Source organism: Colius striatus, chromosome 1 (assembly GCF_028858725.1).
Source record: "Colius striatus isolate bColStr4 chromosome 1, bColStr4.1.hap1, whole genome shotgun sequence".
Lineage (NCBI taxonomy): Eukaryota > Metazoa > Chordata > Aves > Coliiformes > Coliidae > Colius > Colius striatus.
The window spans coordinates 156,580,737-156,599,559 of record NC_084759.1 but is presented as its reverse complement, the minus strand read 5'-3'; the positions used below and the strand labels follow the sequence as shown (position 1 = coordinate 156,599,559).

At 38.0% G+C, this 18,823-nt stretch overlaps 1 protein-coding gene across 8 annotated transcripts in view; it reads left to right on the top strand.

Annotated features, from left to right (window-relative positions):
- CNOT4 (CCR4-NOT transcription complex subunit 4) overlaps nt 1-18,823 on the top strand; it is a 78,353-nt gene that overhangs the window by 21,236 nt on the left and 38,294 nt on the right. For all 8 annotated transcript variants that reach the window (XM_062014924.1, XM_062014915.1, XM_062014896.1 and 5 more), the window contains exon 2: nt 12,891-13,134. In XM_062014924.1, coding sequence (XP_061870908.1) covers nt 12,961-13,134 — 174 coding nt within the window. In that variant the 5' untranslated portion in view covers nt 12,891-12,960. The remainder of the gene's footprint in view (nt 1-12,890; nt 13,135-18,823) is intronic.

The following is an 18,823-nucleotide window of genomic DNA, read 5'->3' as shown; positions in this document are numbered from 1 at the left end:
TAAAAGATAAGTATGCAAAGTCCCTTCTAAACCACTTTTACTATCTGCTCCCATTAAAAAAATCAGCTATTGCAGAAACCTGTTGAAGAGCATCTTTGTGAACTTGTTACCAAAAGTTTTGAAGTACTGACTCAAGAAGTAAGAACTGTGTTCCTCCCCAGCTCCCTGAGAAACATGTATGACTGACCAGACTCTGTGAAAGTAAACCTGAAAATAACTTCTAAACTGAACTTGTAGAGAGAAACCTCATTAATCTCCTATGCAAAACGTCTTAAAGTTACAGACTAGAATTTAGAGCTCTCTTGCATAAAATGTTTGTCAAGGGATTTATCCTTTACTGCACTGAAATTTGATTCAGGATTGTCCAATTAAGCATTAATTACATTTGATTTTATAAACTTATACTCCTCATTTTTTGCGAGTAGAGCTTGATACGTATTGCCAGATAAAGAATGAATGTGCAGGGATTGAAGAGAAGATTCTTTTTCCCTGTTTTTCAGGCCAAATATATTAACATATGGGGACTTTTACTATTAGAGTAAAAGAGACAAGAAATCCCAGTTCTAAACTACTGCTTAGTATGTTAAGGATGTTTGTACTATTTAATGACTGGGAATGGCAATTCACATGTTGGTGTTCTGCGACTGGTTGCTGTTTGTCATTGTCTTTCCCAAACTGTGTGTTTTCCTTAAAAATTCAAAATGCAACTTCATTAACTTTGGCTTGATGCTCTTAAAGAGAAAATTCTGGCTTTGTTCTTCCTGTGGTGAGTCGTGAACACTTTGTACCACAGGATCTGTTTGATATTTTTGTTTTTCTTATGCCTCGAACCCCCAAGCCCCAATTTAAGAAGGGACTGGGCAAAACATAATGGCTTATTTTCACATCAGACTGGAACTTGGAAATTCATGTTGTCATGTATTGCAGTTGTCAGCATTTTGTCTTCTCTGTACAGGTGAGGTCTAGACCACAGTATATTTAAAAAAAAAAAGTGGTATGCATGAAGAGAAATTATTGCTGACTTACCTGATTTAACAGAAAAGGGGAGGAGGTGCAGAAAACATATTTGTCTTGATTTGACAATATGTAACCAGTCATTAAAAGAAAAAGTATTTATTTCAGGCTTAGAAATGCTGTAAATGGTGGTGTGCTTCAAAAAAGCTGAGAGTAACCCATAATCTCTATCAGAAGCCGTTCCTACTCCAGCAGTTTTCCTTGCACTCTCCTACACACAGAGCAGCTATGCTGTTGCTCCTACACTGTATCTCTAGGTTCAGAAATATTAAGTGATTTAATAGTTCTAAATTTTAACTTTTACTGTCTCTGTTCCATTCCTGACCTTTTCAAGAATGGCTTGTGTGGTGATTAGCAGTTGGTTTTTGACCGTATCACAATATCTTTCTTGCTCTTGCTGTCTTCAGTTAAAATCATGAGGTCTAGTTAGCAGCCACCTGCTGAGGTCACATCTCATTGACATGGGTACTTCAGTTTTGATTTTACTTGTATAAGAATAAGCAGATGTGATCAATCTAGTGCTGTATGTGGCTGTTGACTTGTTAATCCATGTGTCATACAGCATACTTCATGCTAGTCCTCTAATCTCTGGCATCAGCAGCCAGTGAGTTTCAAGATAGAGTTGTAGGCATTGAGGAGTGCACAGACATTGACAAAAGAGGTTTTTATTCTTCTGAGCTCAATGTTTTGCATTTATTACTTGATTAGCAGAAGTACTTGAGCTGGAATCACTCCTCATCCAGAACCTATAGATGAACTGTAAAAGGCTTTCTCTGTGCAGATTTCTCAGTCTTGTTTTGGTGCTTCTCTCCCCTCTAACGCAACTAAACAGTCTTTATTCTTCAGTGGATTAGGGAAAGATATGGGAAACCTTGTACTGTTGTTGCTGAGAAGACAATAATTAGACTGGTATTATGTTCATGTTCGTTGTTTAAAATGACTTGAAGTGCACATAATAAGTCTGTCACTCTGTAATACTTAAAGGTCAAGTTACCATTTTGTTTTCTTTTGAAAATGTTGAACAACTTCAGGAGTTGAAGTCTAGAATAATTACACCTTAATTGAGAAGGTGGGGAGAAAACGAATCAACATATAGTGTATTATCCATATTCCAAAGGTTGTTTGAAACATATTTTCAACACCTACCTAAAGAGCTTTGAAGTGTTTGAAATATGTTCTCTCTCTGAATTTCTGGTGTCTTAGTTTATGCCTTCCTAATTTCAAGGATGCTACTGAAGGGAACCAAAGGGTTGTTGCTAACGCCGGCTGGATCTCCCAGTTCCTAGACCTGAAGTGTACTCAGCTGTGTTATTAAGCCTCAGAGTGAATAATTCTTAGTTTTATTCATGTCTTGGTAGCATGGAAAAAGGGTTATCTAGTACATTCACTTACACTCTTCAGCTCAAGAAAAACATCCGAGTCTGTGGAATTGACAATGTTCAAGGCTTTCAGCTAGAGGCCAGGCAGGTGGGACGTTCAATCCACCATGCTTATGCATACACAGAAAACTTACTACTTGTGTGGGATGCGAAGGTTTTTTTAATACTACTAATATATGGCTCACACTTTCCTGCTTCATTATCACTTAATATTGCTGTGACAACTCAGCAGTTGATAAGGGAGAGTTAAGAAATTTGGAAGGTTCCTGAAGTACTTGGCAGTTAGAAACAAAAAGCACCAACTTATGATCTTCCAGTCTTCCATTTTATGCCTAGTTTTCCAAAAGTAATTTTGGGAATTCTTATCAGCTAAAGACGTGTGTGTGTGTGTGTGTGTGTGTCTTTATAATGCATGGTGCTACAAATAAGAACACGTGTCTCTGGTATGATCATTGCCCTTTTCTGTGCTGCTTTCACAAGCAGCTCTAACTTCTAGTATTATTCCCAAAATAATCTCCAAAGTGTTGTGTGTTAACTACTGGATGCTCTGCCCCTAAGAACAAAACAGCACTGCGTTTTTAACTTTTGAGGATCTTTTCTCTTTGCATTTTCTATAAAAATTCAAAGTTGCATGTGTGGTGCACCTTAACTCCAATGGCATTTCCTTAGGGTATGCTTTTTTTTGTGGAACATAGGGTTTCTGTAACTGCTTTTTCAGAGCCAAATAACAGATCATCCTTTTGCTAGAGAAAAAAATATTTATCTAATAAATAGTAAAAAAAGTCTCTGGAGATCTGTTTGCAGGAGTCTTAACTGAATATTCTTTTTCCTTCATTTGGACAACATAAATATCCAGAAATTACTAAGAAAATTGGTTACAAGCTTTTTTTCACTAGATAGTATAATTTGTAATTACTGAGTATAACTGGACAGGCAGGCTAGGACTTCTGAAGATGCTGCAGTGGTCTTGTTTGTGCTGCACCATGAAAATGCAAATGAGAGGTTTTCTAATGCAAAAGCTGAAGCTGTCTCAATGTGTTTTTTTTTTTTTTTTTTTAATTGCATATGCTGCTTTCTGAGCATACTCCCATTGATGGTACTCTGTGCTAGATTGTCCTTCAGTGACATATGACTAGTTTTTAGGCATCCTTTCAGATCAGACCCATTGTAATATTAAGTTTATGTCAACTAATGCAGCTGGAGCAGCAGGTAAAAAATTAGTCCTTCTAGTAGATTTATCCAGAAGGTGATGGCTGCTGGCAGGATGTTGCAAACTGGGTTATATTCAAATGCAGGCTTGCAGCTTCAAGTGGGGTGATTTCTTTTTTCCTCTGTGTGAGAATTTCTGGGTCGTCTCTCTTTAAAGGCTGTGGAGCCCTTCAGAGCTGAACTTTTCTTTATAATTGGATCTGGGAATACTGACTGTTATTAGCAAGTATGCAATCTAATACAAGCTAGCACAAGAAGTTTTCATTACGGAATGGTATGTTCTTACCTCCCTTCTTCAGTGAAGAAAAAAAACCAGACTGATAAAAACTCCAGTAGCTGAAAGCCTGGAGCAAATCTTGATGTTCTTGTCTTGGATCAAGGGAATCTAGGAAAATGTGAATAGGCTGAATGGCACCAGAGGGACAGATGAAAAGTGGGAGATGGTGAGAGGGCTGCCAAGGACACAGGCAATGAGCTGAGCTGTGTCACAGAAGAGGTAGAAAAGCCTCAGCTGCTGCACTAAGGAGAAGGGTAACACTGGTGTGATTATTTGGGCAGCATGTTGTGGGTTTTGGGTTGTGCATTTTGTGCTTATGGGTTTTTTTAAAGTTTCAAATTGGTCTGTAGGTTGGTTCTCTTAAAGTAAGTTTGTTTGCCCAACTCCTCCATCAAAATGAATTTGACAACTATTGTAAGCACCCTACTAAAGGATCTTTGTCAAATAAATTAGCATTTCCTAATTTTTTTCCTAATTAACATTTCCTAAATATGCATATTCAATATGTAATGAATAGGCATTGATTGATACTAGTACTGAGTTCTAGAAGTAATTATACTAGTAGAGTTAACTAGTTGAAGAGCTGAAATCTGTTTACCTGCTGGCCTGACTGTGCCTTTAAGGAAAGATAGTCGATTGAATTCACTGCTTCGATGATGCCTTTAACTGGAGGAACCAATTTTCCTAAGGTGAAAAAGGCTTTTTCTTTTTTTTGCCCTCAGGAAAGGAAAATGAGGATATGCTATACGAGTTCTGAAACCTTGAAGGACTTGGAGATATAACCTACTGTTAACATTGCTACTTTAGATAACTTAATTGATTTCAAGTTTTTGTGAACATATTGTTACTTTGCAAGTCTGTCTAAGAGCTTGTATGACTTGTGTACGTTATGCTAGTTCTAAAATTCCATGTAGGGTTTTTAAAAGAAGTTATTAAATGCACCCGTGATACTGTATTAAGGAACAAATCCTCAAAAATCAGAAGATCCTATGTTCTGCAACAGCAACAGCTTGAATGTGGGTAATGCAGACTTTCTACTAAGTTATTTTAAAATAAAGAGAAAGCTTTGTTTGTAAATCAGCATATATAGTAGTTATTAATAGAAAAAAATACTTTTTAGTTGAAAAGCTACATCAATTGACCAATTGACCAAATCAATTTAAATTGAGGGGAAGGTTAGCTTGCAGTTTGTCTTCAAATTGGTGACATCAGTCATAGTGAGTAAATAGCAGTGGAAAGTGAAGAAATTCACAGATAAGTTATTCAGTTGCACAGAGTTTTGGTTCGGAGGGTTGCAGTACAGGATAAATTGAAGCTTAAAGCTTCTTCCAGCCAGTGTCCTCACATTTACTCAGGATAACACCAATGGAACATCTGTTCCTAGGGTTTTTTAATCTGCAGAGGTAAAAGCACTGGAAAAACTGGGTATTGGAAACTTCTGTCAAAAAGGTGGAAGTGCAGGTCAGTGAAGTCAAGCTGCCATCATTCATGCTGCCTCTGTGTCTAGCTGCAGGGAGTTTGAGTGGTCTAACAGTGTTAGCTTGTTAAGTTGCCATTAAAAAAAAACAGTCTTCTGAGTTGCTCTGCACTGGTGCTGAATATGTTTGATTATGTTAGTGACTACCTTTAAAATGAAATATTGTCACATCACAAATACTGTATGGATATGCATTAACAAAGTCTTTAATCTGTAAATTACCTGTATTTTGCAAAATACTTTGTGTTTTCCAAAGTGCTGTTCCAGCTGTCTGACAGTTTTCTGTGCTAGACTGTGAGTCTTCTACAATGAAATCAATATGCTAGTCTTCAAACACAGAGCTAGTAGTGCTTTACAGATTTACAAGAAGGATAAGTGTGTGTTTGAGTATGTATCACCTTACTAAGGACTATATAGAGCACAGCATTATGGAAAAATTGAACTATGGTACATTGATGTGTAGGTACTCTGACTGCAAAGTGAATGTTTTGTGCTAGGGTACTGCGTGAACAGAATAAATGCTCTCTGTTCCCCAAATAGACTGTTTAATAGCTGCCTGTGGCTGCTGCATGACTGGCAAGCTGATATATCTAGATCCTCTTTTTGACAGTGACTGGTAGCAGATGTTAGGAAGAAAAAGTACAACAAATGGAGTAGCACCTTTCTTCCCAGTAACGAGAAATGTAGGAAATTCAGAGTAGTTCATATGGAGCACATTTCATGTTAAACAGGAGCTGATTGATCTGGTTTTTGACAGTTTTATTTTTATGCAACATTCTTTGACAATAACTTGTTACATAGATCTGCATACAGCAACTTATATATAGATATGTCGTTGTTTCACCTGTTGCTTTAAGCTTCTCTTGGTTGTGTCCAGAGGAGCTGGAAACAGTCATGGTGGAATATGTATACCAATATTAGATGGTAACTGTCTGTAGACTTTAAAAATATTTAAACTAATATTTGTATAGCCCACTTCTAATCCATTATTCAAACGCAGAAAGAAAAAATATGGAATGCTAGCATTCAAGTTCTAATGTCAGTGAATGTGGGAAATTAATTTAGACAATTACAGAGCCAAATTATGCTTTGAATTTCATTGAATGAATTGACCTGTATGCTAGAGTAGCATCACCATTGTGGATAATGGTGTTGAAAGTTTTATGTGCATGTAGATGAATTTGTCAGAATCTTATTTGTCCTCATTTCTTGCTAAATAAATGTTAACACCTCGATTCTGTTCATGATTTGTAAGAAAGTAATTTGAGTAAATGAATCTCTTACTTGGTGTTCGTGTGTCACTGATAGTATCACTGATAGTATTTAGCCCTTTATGCATGGAAGCTCTGAATGCTGTAACAGTAAGCCTACAGTGGCCAATTCTTGGCTCAGTTTAAATGAGAGAAAAGCATCTTTTTCTTGTATACAACTTTTTCCCTCCCACCCCAGGACTGTCTTGAAATAGTTTGTGTTCATGCTGAGTTTATGAAGAGTTATTAGTTCCCTTTTCATTTAGCAGGTGGCATCTGACTGTTCCATTTTTGTTATTAGGATGCCTTCAGGGTGTTAAGTTGAAACTTACCTAGTGAATTCTTTGGCTCATTTTTGTACTGTTGCTGAATACACTACTCGAGCAGTTGTTATCCCTAGATGCTCGTTTCTGTGTCTTCACTGTGCTGCATGGCTGTGTGGTGAATTGCATAGAGGATTTATTTAGGTAAAATATGACCCAGCAAGAGTAGTTTTGTTTTGATCTTGTTGGTTCAAGTGACAGTACAACTGCTTATGCTGGCAGAATTCAAAGTCTGAAAGCACGAGAATGAGCTCCCTAAGGCACCTGCAGGGAGGCTTAAACCAGAGGAATCTGTAGAGATTTCAGCTTTGACCTCTTAGAGCTAGATAATTTAGGGATAATCCTAGTCAGTGTAACCCTGATTTTAGAGATACGGAGAGGCTACCTGATTCCTGGTCATACTTTCTAAACGTTTGGGACTTTGCTTCTTATTTTTCTTACACGTTGTTTGCACTGTGATCAAAATTTAGCTGCAAACCACAGACAGAATAATAAATGTTGTTCCACAGAGAAGGCCTGAGAGAAAACTGACTGTGAAGTTACTGGGCATGATTTTGCAATTAATAGTACAGTTTGCTTTAAATGTTAATCATGATCAGGAAAGAGAAGTAGGAAGTGAACTTTCCCTGTGTCTCAAATGAAAATTAACTTGAATGAATTCAAGAGCCTGCTTGCTTGGCACTGAGGTGTCTTTGTTCTCAGTCAGTAACAGTGCCATAAAACTTAGAAAAGCATGGCCTGTTTTCAGCACTCTTGCTGTCTCTGGTATCAGTGCTGCTAACCAGGTTATTGTAAATTACCGCTGTATTTTGATGCGAATGAAGAGCTGGTGCAAAGAGACTTGCCATGTGGAGTGCCCTAAAAAATGACAGGGAAGTAGAAAGTAGCATGTCAAAGAGGTGATCTGGGGAAGTTCTCCAGATTTCTTCTGAATTGTGTGAATAAATTAAGAGACAAGACCAATTGTTTTAACAGCTAGACCATCCATCCATGGTTTGGGACATGCATATGTGAACTTTCTCGTCCAGGAGTTCTCTGTGGGGCCTTGAGTAACTAACTTGCTGGATCTCCCTAAGTTCTGCATGGTTTAAAAAATGGGCTTCTCTCTCTGCAGCCTGCCTAAGAAAGGTTTTGATGTAAACCTTCCCATGGTCATTGCAATACAGTGAAGTGCTAGCCTTTTTTCTGTTCAGAGACCAGAGGTGATCAAGGTTACTTTCCTTTAAGCAGAGTCAGGAGCAGGAGGGGGCGGTCCAAGCAGGGGCCTTGGGCTACTGTGCCCCCATGCTGGCCCAGGGAGAGAGCAGCAGTTCCTAAGAGCGCTGTGCTGACAGAACTGCTGCTCTCCCGATTCAAGGGAGAGAGAAACCATTATAGCTGCTTGCCTTTCAGCCTCCAGCTTCTATGTGGTGTAACACAGGCAGCATCTGCACCTCATTTCTGAGACTTCTGGGACTGAGTTTCAAAAGATACAAGGCCATGGAAAAAAAAAAGTATGAGTTTCTGTTTGCCTAAGTTTAATGAACCCTTACTAAAGGTTTGGTGCATAGACTCCGACCTGTTTCACTTCGTGTCAGGTATGTTTGAACTTCAAGTGAAACATTAGCTAACACATGTCTGGATTTTTTTCCTTCAAGAGCCCCTAAGTATCCAAATATTTTTCTGGGATGTGAGTTCATTTTTCATGACTACGTTTTGTTGACTTTTGGCTGTGAGGCTTTTAGTATCTTGAAGCAAGTAGCAAGGCTGGGTTCAGTGTATTGTGTGAGGGGGAGAATGTGTCTGCATGCCCCTGAGCTAGCTGCCCTCCTCAGGGAGAGGATTTTAAGGGGCATGTTTACTGAAATGAACTGGTAGCAAGTGAAGATTTTTTTTGTTGTCTTCTTCAGGGAGATGGGGGGGAGTATATGTCAAGCCTCAAACTGGTGCACCTGAAGAAAAAGAATGGAGAACAAGCTAGTTGTTTTTTCCTGCCTCCTTTTTTATAACCCCTTTTAAGATTAATTAGATAAGATATGCTGATAGAAGCTGAAGTTGCTCACCTCAGGTGAAAAAGGGAAAGGCAACATCTGCATCCTAAATGGACTGAAATCACTAGCAATATTAAAAGTAAAATTGTGTTTAGGTGAGTACCTCCAAATGTTGTTCTCCAACTGCAAAATTTGGAGGATTTCATAAGAGAAACAATTGTACAGTGAAGCTGATTAGACACAGCTGTCAAATCCAGTAAGTAAGCACTTTTAGAAGTTCATGAAAAAATATCTCTTTTCATTTTGCATATGTGTTTGGAAAAGAAACAAACTTATTAGTTGGTATGGTGGAAGGGTTATGGTATACGATATTTCAGTTATTACCTATTACAAATTCACCAAATCTAAAAGATGCCTCTGGACATTTTCTCTGCTTTATCCCTATATGCATGAATAGTTTGGCAGAGTCTCCTGTAAACAGGATGTGGAGCTGTCGGAGCCTTGTTTGACTGCAGTTGTTGGTGTTTTGGAAAGTGTATGGTCAAACTTTAGCTGCTTTCATCATGTGTGCACACGTGTGTAACCTTCCTCCTTTTCTCCTGAGATGCAATTAATTTAATTTCTTTGAACTTGTTCCCAAAGACCGAGTACCCTGTATTAAACATAACATGTCTTTGTTTTCTGCCGATCCTGTGCTACTTCTCTTGTGGTGTTAATCTTGAATTGTTTAGAACAGTCTTACAGCTGACTGGTTACTGTGTGTTTCTTGGTAGTGCTATACAGACTACATATTAATGACTATGCATGTTGTTATAGTTCTGAAAAAACAAGCATTGTCCTGATGGAGAGTTGAGACACAGACTGATATATTCCAGAAATGAGGACACACTTCAATGGAGAGTCTCTAAATGGGATGCTTGAATGGTCTAAGTAAATAAATATTGCCTCTTATGTAGTTTTGAGAAACATGGCACACAGCTGCTCTTTTCTCCTTGTTGTAAAATAATAGGCTATTTGCTGATTGAAGCAAACTATTGGTATTATTGCTAGCAGCTGCTGAACTCTTAAGTGTTAGCTTTAACAGCTCATAAATGTTAATCATGTTGTAGTTTTGTCTGCACAACCTAGAGGCACTAGCTAATATGTGACACTTTCTTATCACATGAACTGATGACATTTCTTAGCAGAGATTCCAAATAGTAACTTCATAATTCAGTAATTTGACTATGGTAGCTGAAGTTTCTTCAAAGCTGTACTTTTAACTACAGCTCCACTAGTAATAGTATAGCTTTTATTTAGATATGTCTTCATAGGCTCAAAACTGCTGAGCATACAGTGGAATGAGTACACAGTTGAAGGGAATATGCTGTCTGTTTACCAACCTATTGTTTGGAGATCTGTGACAGTCACAACCCAAAATCTAAATTGAACAAAATATGTCCAATTTCTCTCATGCTTTGGTTAAAAGTCACTTTCGTATTGTAATGGTTTTACTGCTATAAAAGTGTGAAAAAATTACAAGAAAAGTGAGGGTTGTGGTAGAAATGTGTGTAAGCTACTTGCATAATAAGTAATTAAATAATGTGCTGTGGTCTTTTTAACAGTTCCTCCCACTCTTCAACCAGTGGGAATGTCTTCTTAAACACAAGATAGCTCCCAAACAAACTAATCCCTTCTTTCTTTCAGGTCAGAATCTGCGAGGATGCTCTGTAGAAAACACTGATAAGGTCTCAGGACCTGGCTTTAAGCCTGTCAAAATTACTGTAAACACAGCACTAATGAAAGCATAGATAATGAAATAAAAGCTGCTGTATTATTGTAGGAGTTCTAACTTTTTAATTTTAATAATTTTGAAGGTAGGAAAGAGAACAATGTTGCTATTGTGTGACATATAGAGAAATTATGCTTACTGCATCTAAAACTTTGTTCTGTCATCTTACTTTTGTGTGAGCATCCATTGGAACTTTTTCTGTCTAGGGCAGTGATATGTGTTTACCAGAACTGTACTTTATGTACCTAGAGGCTAGACTTCATACAAAACTAGTTGAAGCTGCAGTTATTCTAGGCTTCTGGTGTCAGCCTTTGAACACAGGTTAATCTAACTACAACAAGACCATTCCTGTACAAAGCTATATACTCTGCTGTGTATTTGGATAGCGTTTCGGTTGTGTGCATCTATGCTGTTCCTCTACAGGATTCTCTCCTTGCTGCTTGTGGAGGATTTTCTGTCCTTGAAGAGATACAAAGGACAGGGAGAAGTATTGTGGTCTGGTGCTAAATGGATTCTACCCTCTAAGGTGGGAGGTCTCAACCTGAGCTCAGACCTCTTGGATTTTACAAGATAGGCTTCATGTAAGGAAATATGGTTTAGAGTGTGGAAGACTGTAAACAGGACTCGTCTTTTGTGATAATTAAAGTATCCAACCAAAGATACTTAAGGCTAACACTACAACATACAGAAGTCTGTGGGCAATGATTTGATCTCAAAACGTTCAGTCATCTTATTTCCAAAGACATCCTGTAAATGGAAGAGTAAATGTCACACTTTTTCAAGTAGGTGGATGTGAGAATTTGTTTCTGGACTTGCTCCTAAAAGCACAGAGAAAGGTTGGATAGTACACGATCTAGTACTTTTTTGGTTAAAAATGAAACCTAAAACTACATTTTCTACTTCACTGGGGAAGGAAGTAGAGGGGAGTATATATTGTTTGTGTGGTTATAATAATCGTGTGACTGTTTTGGGAAAGACATCATTATGAAAAGAATTTTGGCTTTTTAGAGGACTTTTGAGCTCACTTATTTGTAAATAAGTGGTATAGTTCATTACAGATAGTATAACCATCCCACTGTCACTTCTGGTCATATCTTCAGTGCTTTTCAGAGGGTTTCTAATTCTTTCTCTTTTCTTTTGTTGTGGTTTTTTCAACTGTAGTTTTTCTACTGTTATCCTTGAATTCTGTCCCATCTACACACGTCATGCAGCAGATTGATACAGCTTATTGGGATTAGATACAACTTCAAATAGAGTGGTACTTAAATGAAGAAAGAATAAAACTCCCTAACTAATAGAATACCTCAGTGATGATTGGTGTGTACCGTGTAAGAAAGTTATTTTCTGACTCAAAACGTTTTATCCGTAAATGAATAGAAACATACTCAAATAACCAGGTTCAAGAAATGAGTTAAGAAAATGATGACCTAAATTTTGGTTCTCCAAAACTCTAATCTAGAAATATCTTCTTGTGGCTGCACCTAAGTTAAAACTTAGGGGGTTTTTTTGACCAGATGCATATATTTGGGCTTGAACTTGAATTGGATACTGATGAAAAGCATAAATGACGTGTTTAAAGTTGTTTGGCACATCTAGAAAACTGTGTACTGGACAAATCTTGGCTAATGATATAGTCCTAAGTCTGATCTCAGAGATGAATCAGTGGACCGAAAAAAATCAGATGGACAAAGAAATGAATCCTCCTGAGCAGGAAGCTTTCCTTGGTTTTGTTTAGATAATTCTGTAACTCTACTGAAAAATATGAATGGATGACCTAAATGTTGTTCCAAATCTCTGTTCCGAGTTTCTGAGCAAAGGAATAAATTGATCTTAAGCATGAGGTCCTACATTCAAGGATTTAACTTGGAATTTGTGTAAGGTTTCAGTAAAGCAGTATTTAAAGGAGTTGGCGGAACTTAGAAGCAATGTATGTTGTACACTACTAAGCATTTCTTTCCAACTGTACAATTTGAAACCCAAATAGTCTAGTGAACAGCCATAGAAGTACTTGTCTCTCCAGGTAGAGGGGTACATCTCCAGTGCTATTTTTTGTATTACTTGTATGACTACTCATAAGTAGAAAGCAACACTCGGGTTTATTAGGGACTAACTTGTGTGTTAGTAGACACTTTGTGGGGAGAAGGGAAGTGGTAAAGAACTGAAAATGTACAAAAGAAAGGTTGACAATGGACTTATCACAACTCTTTTTTTTCTTTGCAGACCTTCAAGTGGTGACCTTCTTGGTCTATTAAGTTATTATAAACTTTTGCTGCTCTGCGAACATATAAAGATGTCTCGCAGCCCTGATGCTAAGGAAGACCCTGTGGAATGCCCCCTTTGCATGGAACCTCTGGAAATTGATGACATCAACTTCTTTCCTTGCACCTGTGGCTACCAAATCTGTCGTTTCTGTTGGCATCGTATCCGCACTGATGAGAATGGACTTTGTCCTGCTTGCAGAAAGGTAAATATCCTGGAACAGCGGCTTGTCTTGCACGTATCACAAGGCTCTTGCATTATGTTGGTACCAAAGACGTCTTTTTCCTTCGGGGAAACATTCATCTAGTCATGGCCTAGATCAAGGGTGAGGTGTTGGATCTTTCAGATTCTCTCTGCATATGTGTCGAAGCTGTTATGCAATGGCTAGTCTTGGTTTGTTAAATTCGGAACTGGATAAGTAGGGAAAGCTGTGGATCAGAACCAAGGCATGCTGATGCTGGGAGAACTGCCAGAAAAAAAAAAAAAAGAAAAATCCATTGAGTTGAGGTGCTCATGCATTGACAAAGTCTTTTCAGGAAAGACAGTGAGAATTCCAGCACCAGGGGTTTACTGAGGGCCAAGATTCAGCCAAATGAGCAGAGCTGTCTGAGGCAAGCTTATAAAGCACCTCCTTGTTTTGTTTGTGACACATTTTTTGGACACTGAAGGCGTGAAACCTCTGGAAAACATATCCAGTGGTGTTAGACTTTAAAGCATTTCAAAGTCTAGGCTAAGTCTGTTTGTGTAGTGTTCTGGTCTTGTTGCCAAATGCTTAAAGGTAGTACTTGGAGAGTCATGCTTAATTTCTCCTTGTTTCTTAACTGATGTCTGACTGATACTTTGGTTGGCCCCAGCTACAAACTTCAGCTTCACTAAGTTGCCTGCTTTTTCCTTTCAATTATTTTCCACCTCTTTTTAGCATTTTGCTTAACTTCATTATTTCCTTATCTTTGGTGCTTAATGAAATTCTTTCTTAGTATCTTCTTCCTTTTAATGTGTTCCCTTGATTGTAACTTTCTTGCCTGGCCTTCCTCATTTTGTAATCACAGCTACTTCTGTCCCCTCTTTCTCCTGCTATTTAATTATGGTCTTAGCCTCAGTTTTATGCCTTTGTTGGCTTCCTGTCTCATATTACAAATGCCTTTTCAGACCCCAAGTAATCTTACTTGGTCTTGCTATCTTTATTCGCTGCCACAGCTTTCTATAAGCACTTCCAGTCATATTTCTTGCTGCTCTTTTGGGCTTTGACTACACCACAACTGTCACTGCTCACGGGTGTTTGGATGCCTCTGCAAGCCTGAAGGCTGTCTCACTGCCATATACATTTGTTAACAAAATGTGCAAATTTGCTGTGATATTTGAGCTGTACGTCCTACAAGGAAGCTCCACCTGTCATCAGTAGTTTTCATGTTACAAGTAAATTTCTACTCTTCTGGTACAACATGAGATTTCTGGAATTTCCTTGTCTAAGTTGCTTCATTTACCTGGATTTATTACACTACTTTTTGCCAAGAACTGCTTGATTCATCTCTACCTGTTAGTTATTGGAATTTTGTGAAATATATCTGAAAAAAGTCACAGAAGCAGCATGCTGTTCACTGCCTCTGGGTATGTGAAGTCTTTGAAATATGGATACTGCCATGGCTGAACTTTTTAATGTGGAATAATCTGGTGTATGATTGGATGTGCAAATATTTTGCTGAACTGGATACAGTTTGCTCTGAAAAACTGTTTTGGGAGGAAAGCTAGAGTGAGCGCTACCATTGGAATGAAACACATCAGCTGTTCCAGAAGAGGAAGGAAACCTCTTCATTCACAGTGGATGAGGATTACTTTCTTCATACTTCTGTCACCCATGGACTGCAAGATACTCTCCAGTAGAGTAGCAGCTCTATCGCTGGATTGTAGGAGATTTGCATGGAGGAGGCCAAGGAGTATGCTGCTTCTATGGCATAGACAGAGACATTGTGGCACAGAGACTCCATCAAGGATCTTGGGAATAAATAATTTCAAGTTCCACAGTTGACAGCATTAAATAAGTCTGAAGAAGCCACCTTTTGAAATGTTCTGGACCTTCTAAACCAGGTATGTGTTTGTGTACAGTGTGTCTAAATAGTTCCTCTATGTGGATATTAAGAAGAAATCAAAGCAGTTTGGGGATTCATATCCACTATGATGTGAATCAGTTGTGACCACTTAAAAGGCTGAAGTGCAGAAAATGGCAAAGCAACAAATCTTTTACTGGAAAGTTTATAGTAGGCACTGTGACTTCAACACGTATGTCACGTTGATAATGTGTGTACCAGTGCAGGATACTTACTGCAAAACAGTCTGTGAATAAACATATTAAAGCAAGGCAGAGTTAAATATGCACGGTAACATAATTCAGACCTGCTCTTTGTGCTGATGGTATTGAATGCAATGCGAGTTCGCCAGTGATAAGATTGCAAGTCTGTGGACAGGAGCAATGAAGGAGTTCGCTATCCAGGGATTTTTGTTGAAAGGTTTTGGGCAAACTTTGGAAAAGTGTGTGATAAAATAGTTTAATTATACACTATAGTGGCATCTGTGCTGTTAATTCGATAGATCTTAGCTGTGCATTGTATGCATACAATTATTTTCCTAAGCTTCTGTAACTTCTGAGAAGATGTTAGCTTGCATTTTTTTCTGCCAATGAGAAAATACTTCTACATCGTTGAACTGTTATCTTGCACATGCCATTTTTAAGCTATATACGTTCACATGGTTGCAGTCAATAATATGTCTTAAGGTCCTTCCTGTTAGTAGTAGCAGGAAACAAACATTTGCTTTGTTTTGATTTGTGAAACTAAGATACAAATATGAATTTAACTTGAATGCTGGTTAGACTAGTACTTGTTAGCCTTAACTCATTACAGGATTTCTAAACTTTGAGTCTTCTCAATCAGACTCGGAAATAGTTTCTGTTTAATTAATGACCTACAAAATGTCCTTCCTTAAGCAGAACTGACCTGCTTCTAGTTCCTGATACCCTTCAGAATTGTAGATGTAGTCAGTTGTAAGATTCTAAGCAAGCTTTCCTGTTTTCTCCAGTCAATTGATTTCTTAACTGTGAATGGAACAGCCACTAACTAGTCAATATATGCTGTCCTCAAAAAAGACTTCTGTAGCCAAAAACCGGCTTACAGATATCTTTAAGTGATATTAAACACTAACCAGGCTGCTGAATTTGTAATATAAATTCATGTACTGTTTCAGTGCTTGTGTTGCTTTAATAGGGCATAACACTCAGATCTTAGTTGTGGCCACTTTAAAAGATGGCAGTAAAAAAGTCTAGCTCCTTCATGTTCTTTAATTGTTTTGCTCTTTCACCAAATAATATCATTTGAATCACAGCTGTTCCTGTGGTGTGCTTTGCCTTGTTCTCCAATTCTTTGACTTAGCAAGCACCTTGTGTTAAATAGTAAACTATATTTATAACCTAGAAACTAGCATGTTTTAAACATATTGTCAACATTTCTCCTACTTCTGTGTGAAAGGAATACCTGATCTTAATGCACAGTCTTCCAATGTTGTTTCCTCTTGTAGTTTTAATCCCACAAGAAGTTTGGTGCAACAATTGATATTTAAAAGTATGGAGGAAACTGCTGTTTTTAATTCTTCATATGAGTAGTATGGAGTATACAATGCATAAACCTTACTGACTTTCTCTATATTTCTCATTTCAGAACCTATTCGGTAGCAAGGCAACAACTGGGAAATGTTGGTACATCCATTGTGTGGAAGGAATGTGACTCCTCTGGGAATAGCAAAGTGCTTGATAAATCCCAGCTCAGCTTTCAACAATTGGGAAAATATGGGGAAAATATCTGAAGGAAAACAAAACTTTAAATGACAAGACAAACTTAGTCAGGAAGACTGAGAATTCATCAAGGTCCATCTCTGATTAAAGAAACGAGACTACAGAAGAGACATTTGAACTTTTGATGAAGTTCTTATAGGACTACTAGCAACGTGCAGTTAGTGTAAATAAAATCTGTTTGTTTTCCATGTTGGCACATCTTGTTCAGGTGGCTTCCATGGTTTTTGCTGAAGAAGACTTGTATGATTATAAGTGGAAAGTGTCAGCTAAACTTAGTTAGTGAATCAGTTATGTTATCATCTTAGTGTCTTGCATCTGAAAATACATAAATGCTGACAATGCTTGATGTAGCTACTTTACTTGGATCTCAAATCCTCTACCAGCTAAGGAATCAGTGATAGAAGGTTAAACAAGTATCTCGTGCTTCTTGTAGCTGTTGCAAGACCTGATCCCTTCTCATACCTCTTATTTTATAGGGTTGGACAGAGTACCGAGGTACACTGGCAGTCAGTACACCTTGCTTTGCTTTCAGAGCCGTGTTCCACCAGCCTTCCCTGCATGTGTTCTGTCTCTTGTTGAACTGTCACATGAGTTCATGAACTTCAGCACTGTGGGAAGCAGTCACTCTGAAGATTACATCTTTTGTTGACCTATTTGTAGGCTGACTTCGTGTCTTTGTTTGAAAGACTATTTTTTTTAAATTAGCTTCTGAAATGTTGGGGCTATGCTTACTTGCCTTCCTCTTTGCCTTAAATGTGCAGTATCTCTTATCTGTCATCATACCACACATTATATATGGATAGGAAAACTATCTGTCACTTCTTAGAGCTGGATTTGTGATTTATTCTTAGGATTCAAGAGGTGCACAGAGATTCATTTAAAGGTCTTGCAAGTCAGGATACCCAACTACTCATATTCCTTAGAGGCATTAAATATGTCACAAGAGTGACAAATGTACATGTGAAACATTTCATATATAATACAGCTCTTCAGTATCTAGGGAGAACTTTTGATGATTCTGTTGCTCAAACAAGTGCTATTATTCAGTGACAAATCAACTGCTGCACCTTCTTAATGACTGAAATCCTTATTTAGGCAGTCTTGTACTTCCTGCTGAGATGAAGACATTTCTCTTCCCTGATTCTGAAGCTACTATTTGTGCTGCTTGTACAGATACTACTGTACTACTTGTGCTCTACAGTACAAATACAAACTATGAGTTTTTGTAGTTCTGTTCAGGGTAACGCGTGAACTACCTGAGATGTTTCTTGACTAAGGCTCAGGATCTCCAATAATAAATAGCTGTATAGGGAAATTGCACATGCTGTCTGCCTTGCTTCTCACTTGAGAATATGCTCTGAATGTGGCTATACTTGGCAAGAAAGAAGCTGATGAACTTGGGCACTATTTACTGTAGTTTTCATGGACCTTCACGAGCCTTATTGAGCCTACTTGAAAACAATGAGTTCATGTCTTGGTCATTACCAGAGCAACAGGCTTGCAAGGCTTACCTTGTGTAGTATGGGAAGTGGAGAAGGCATTCATTTGTGAGAGGATGGATTGTGAGTATGATATGATATGATGTAGGGCAAGCCATTTTGTTTTTTAAACTGTATCTGCCTTATACTGGGGCACTTGTTTTCTTTCCTTTCCTACCTGAACTTAGCTTGACTGTGATAATGGAATTAACTCTCTTTGCCAACCAGTCTCTTTCCTAAACCAAAACCATGCCCGTTCTTTATTCTGCATGATTGACTAATGCAGACTTTCAGAAGCTCTTTAAGTTAAATGCATTGCAGAATTCTGCATCTGACGTCCTCATTTGTACATGTGTTAAAACTCAGGATAGTAATTGGTTATAGCTGAACTCAAATGACCTTACTAACAGGTCATTGCTGTTCATCAAGTACCTTGTGAAATCTATGTAAGGCATTCAGTGTTCCTTGTGAATGATGTAGCTTTTTAAGAAACAGTGTGGTTTTAATTGTCTTCAAGGGTAACTTGAGTCCACATTGTGTTTTCATGCTAAGGATGTATTTTATGTACCTTTGGC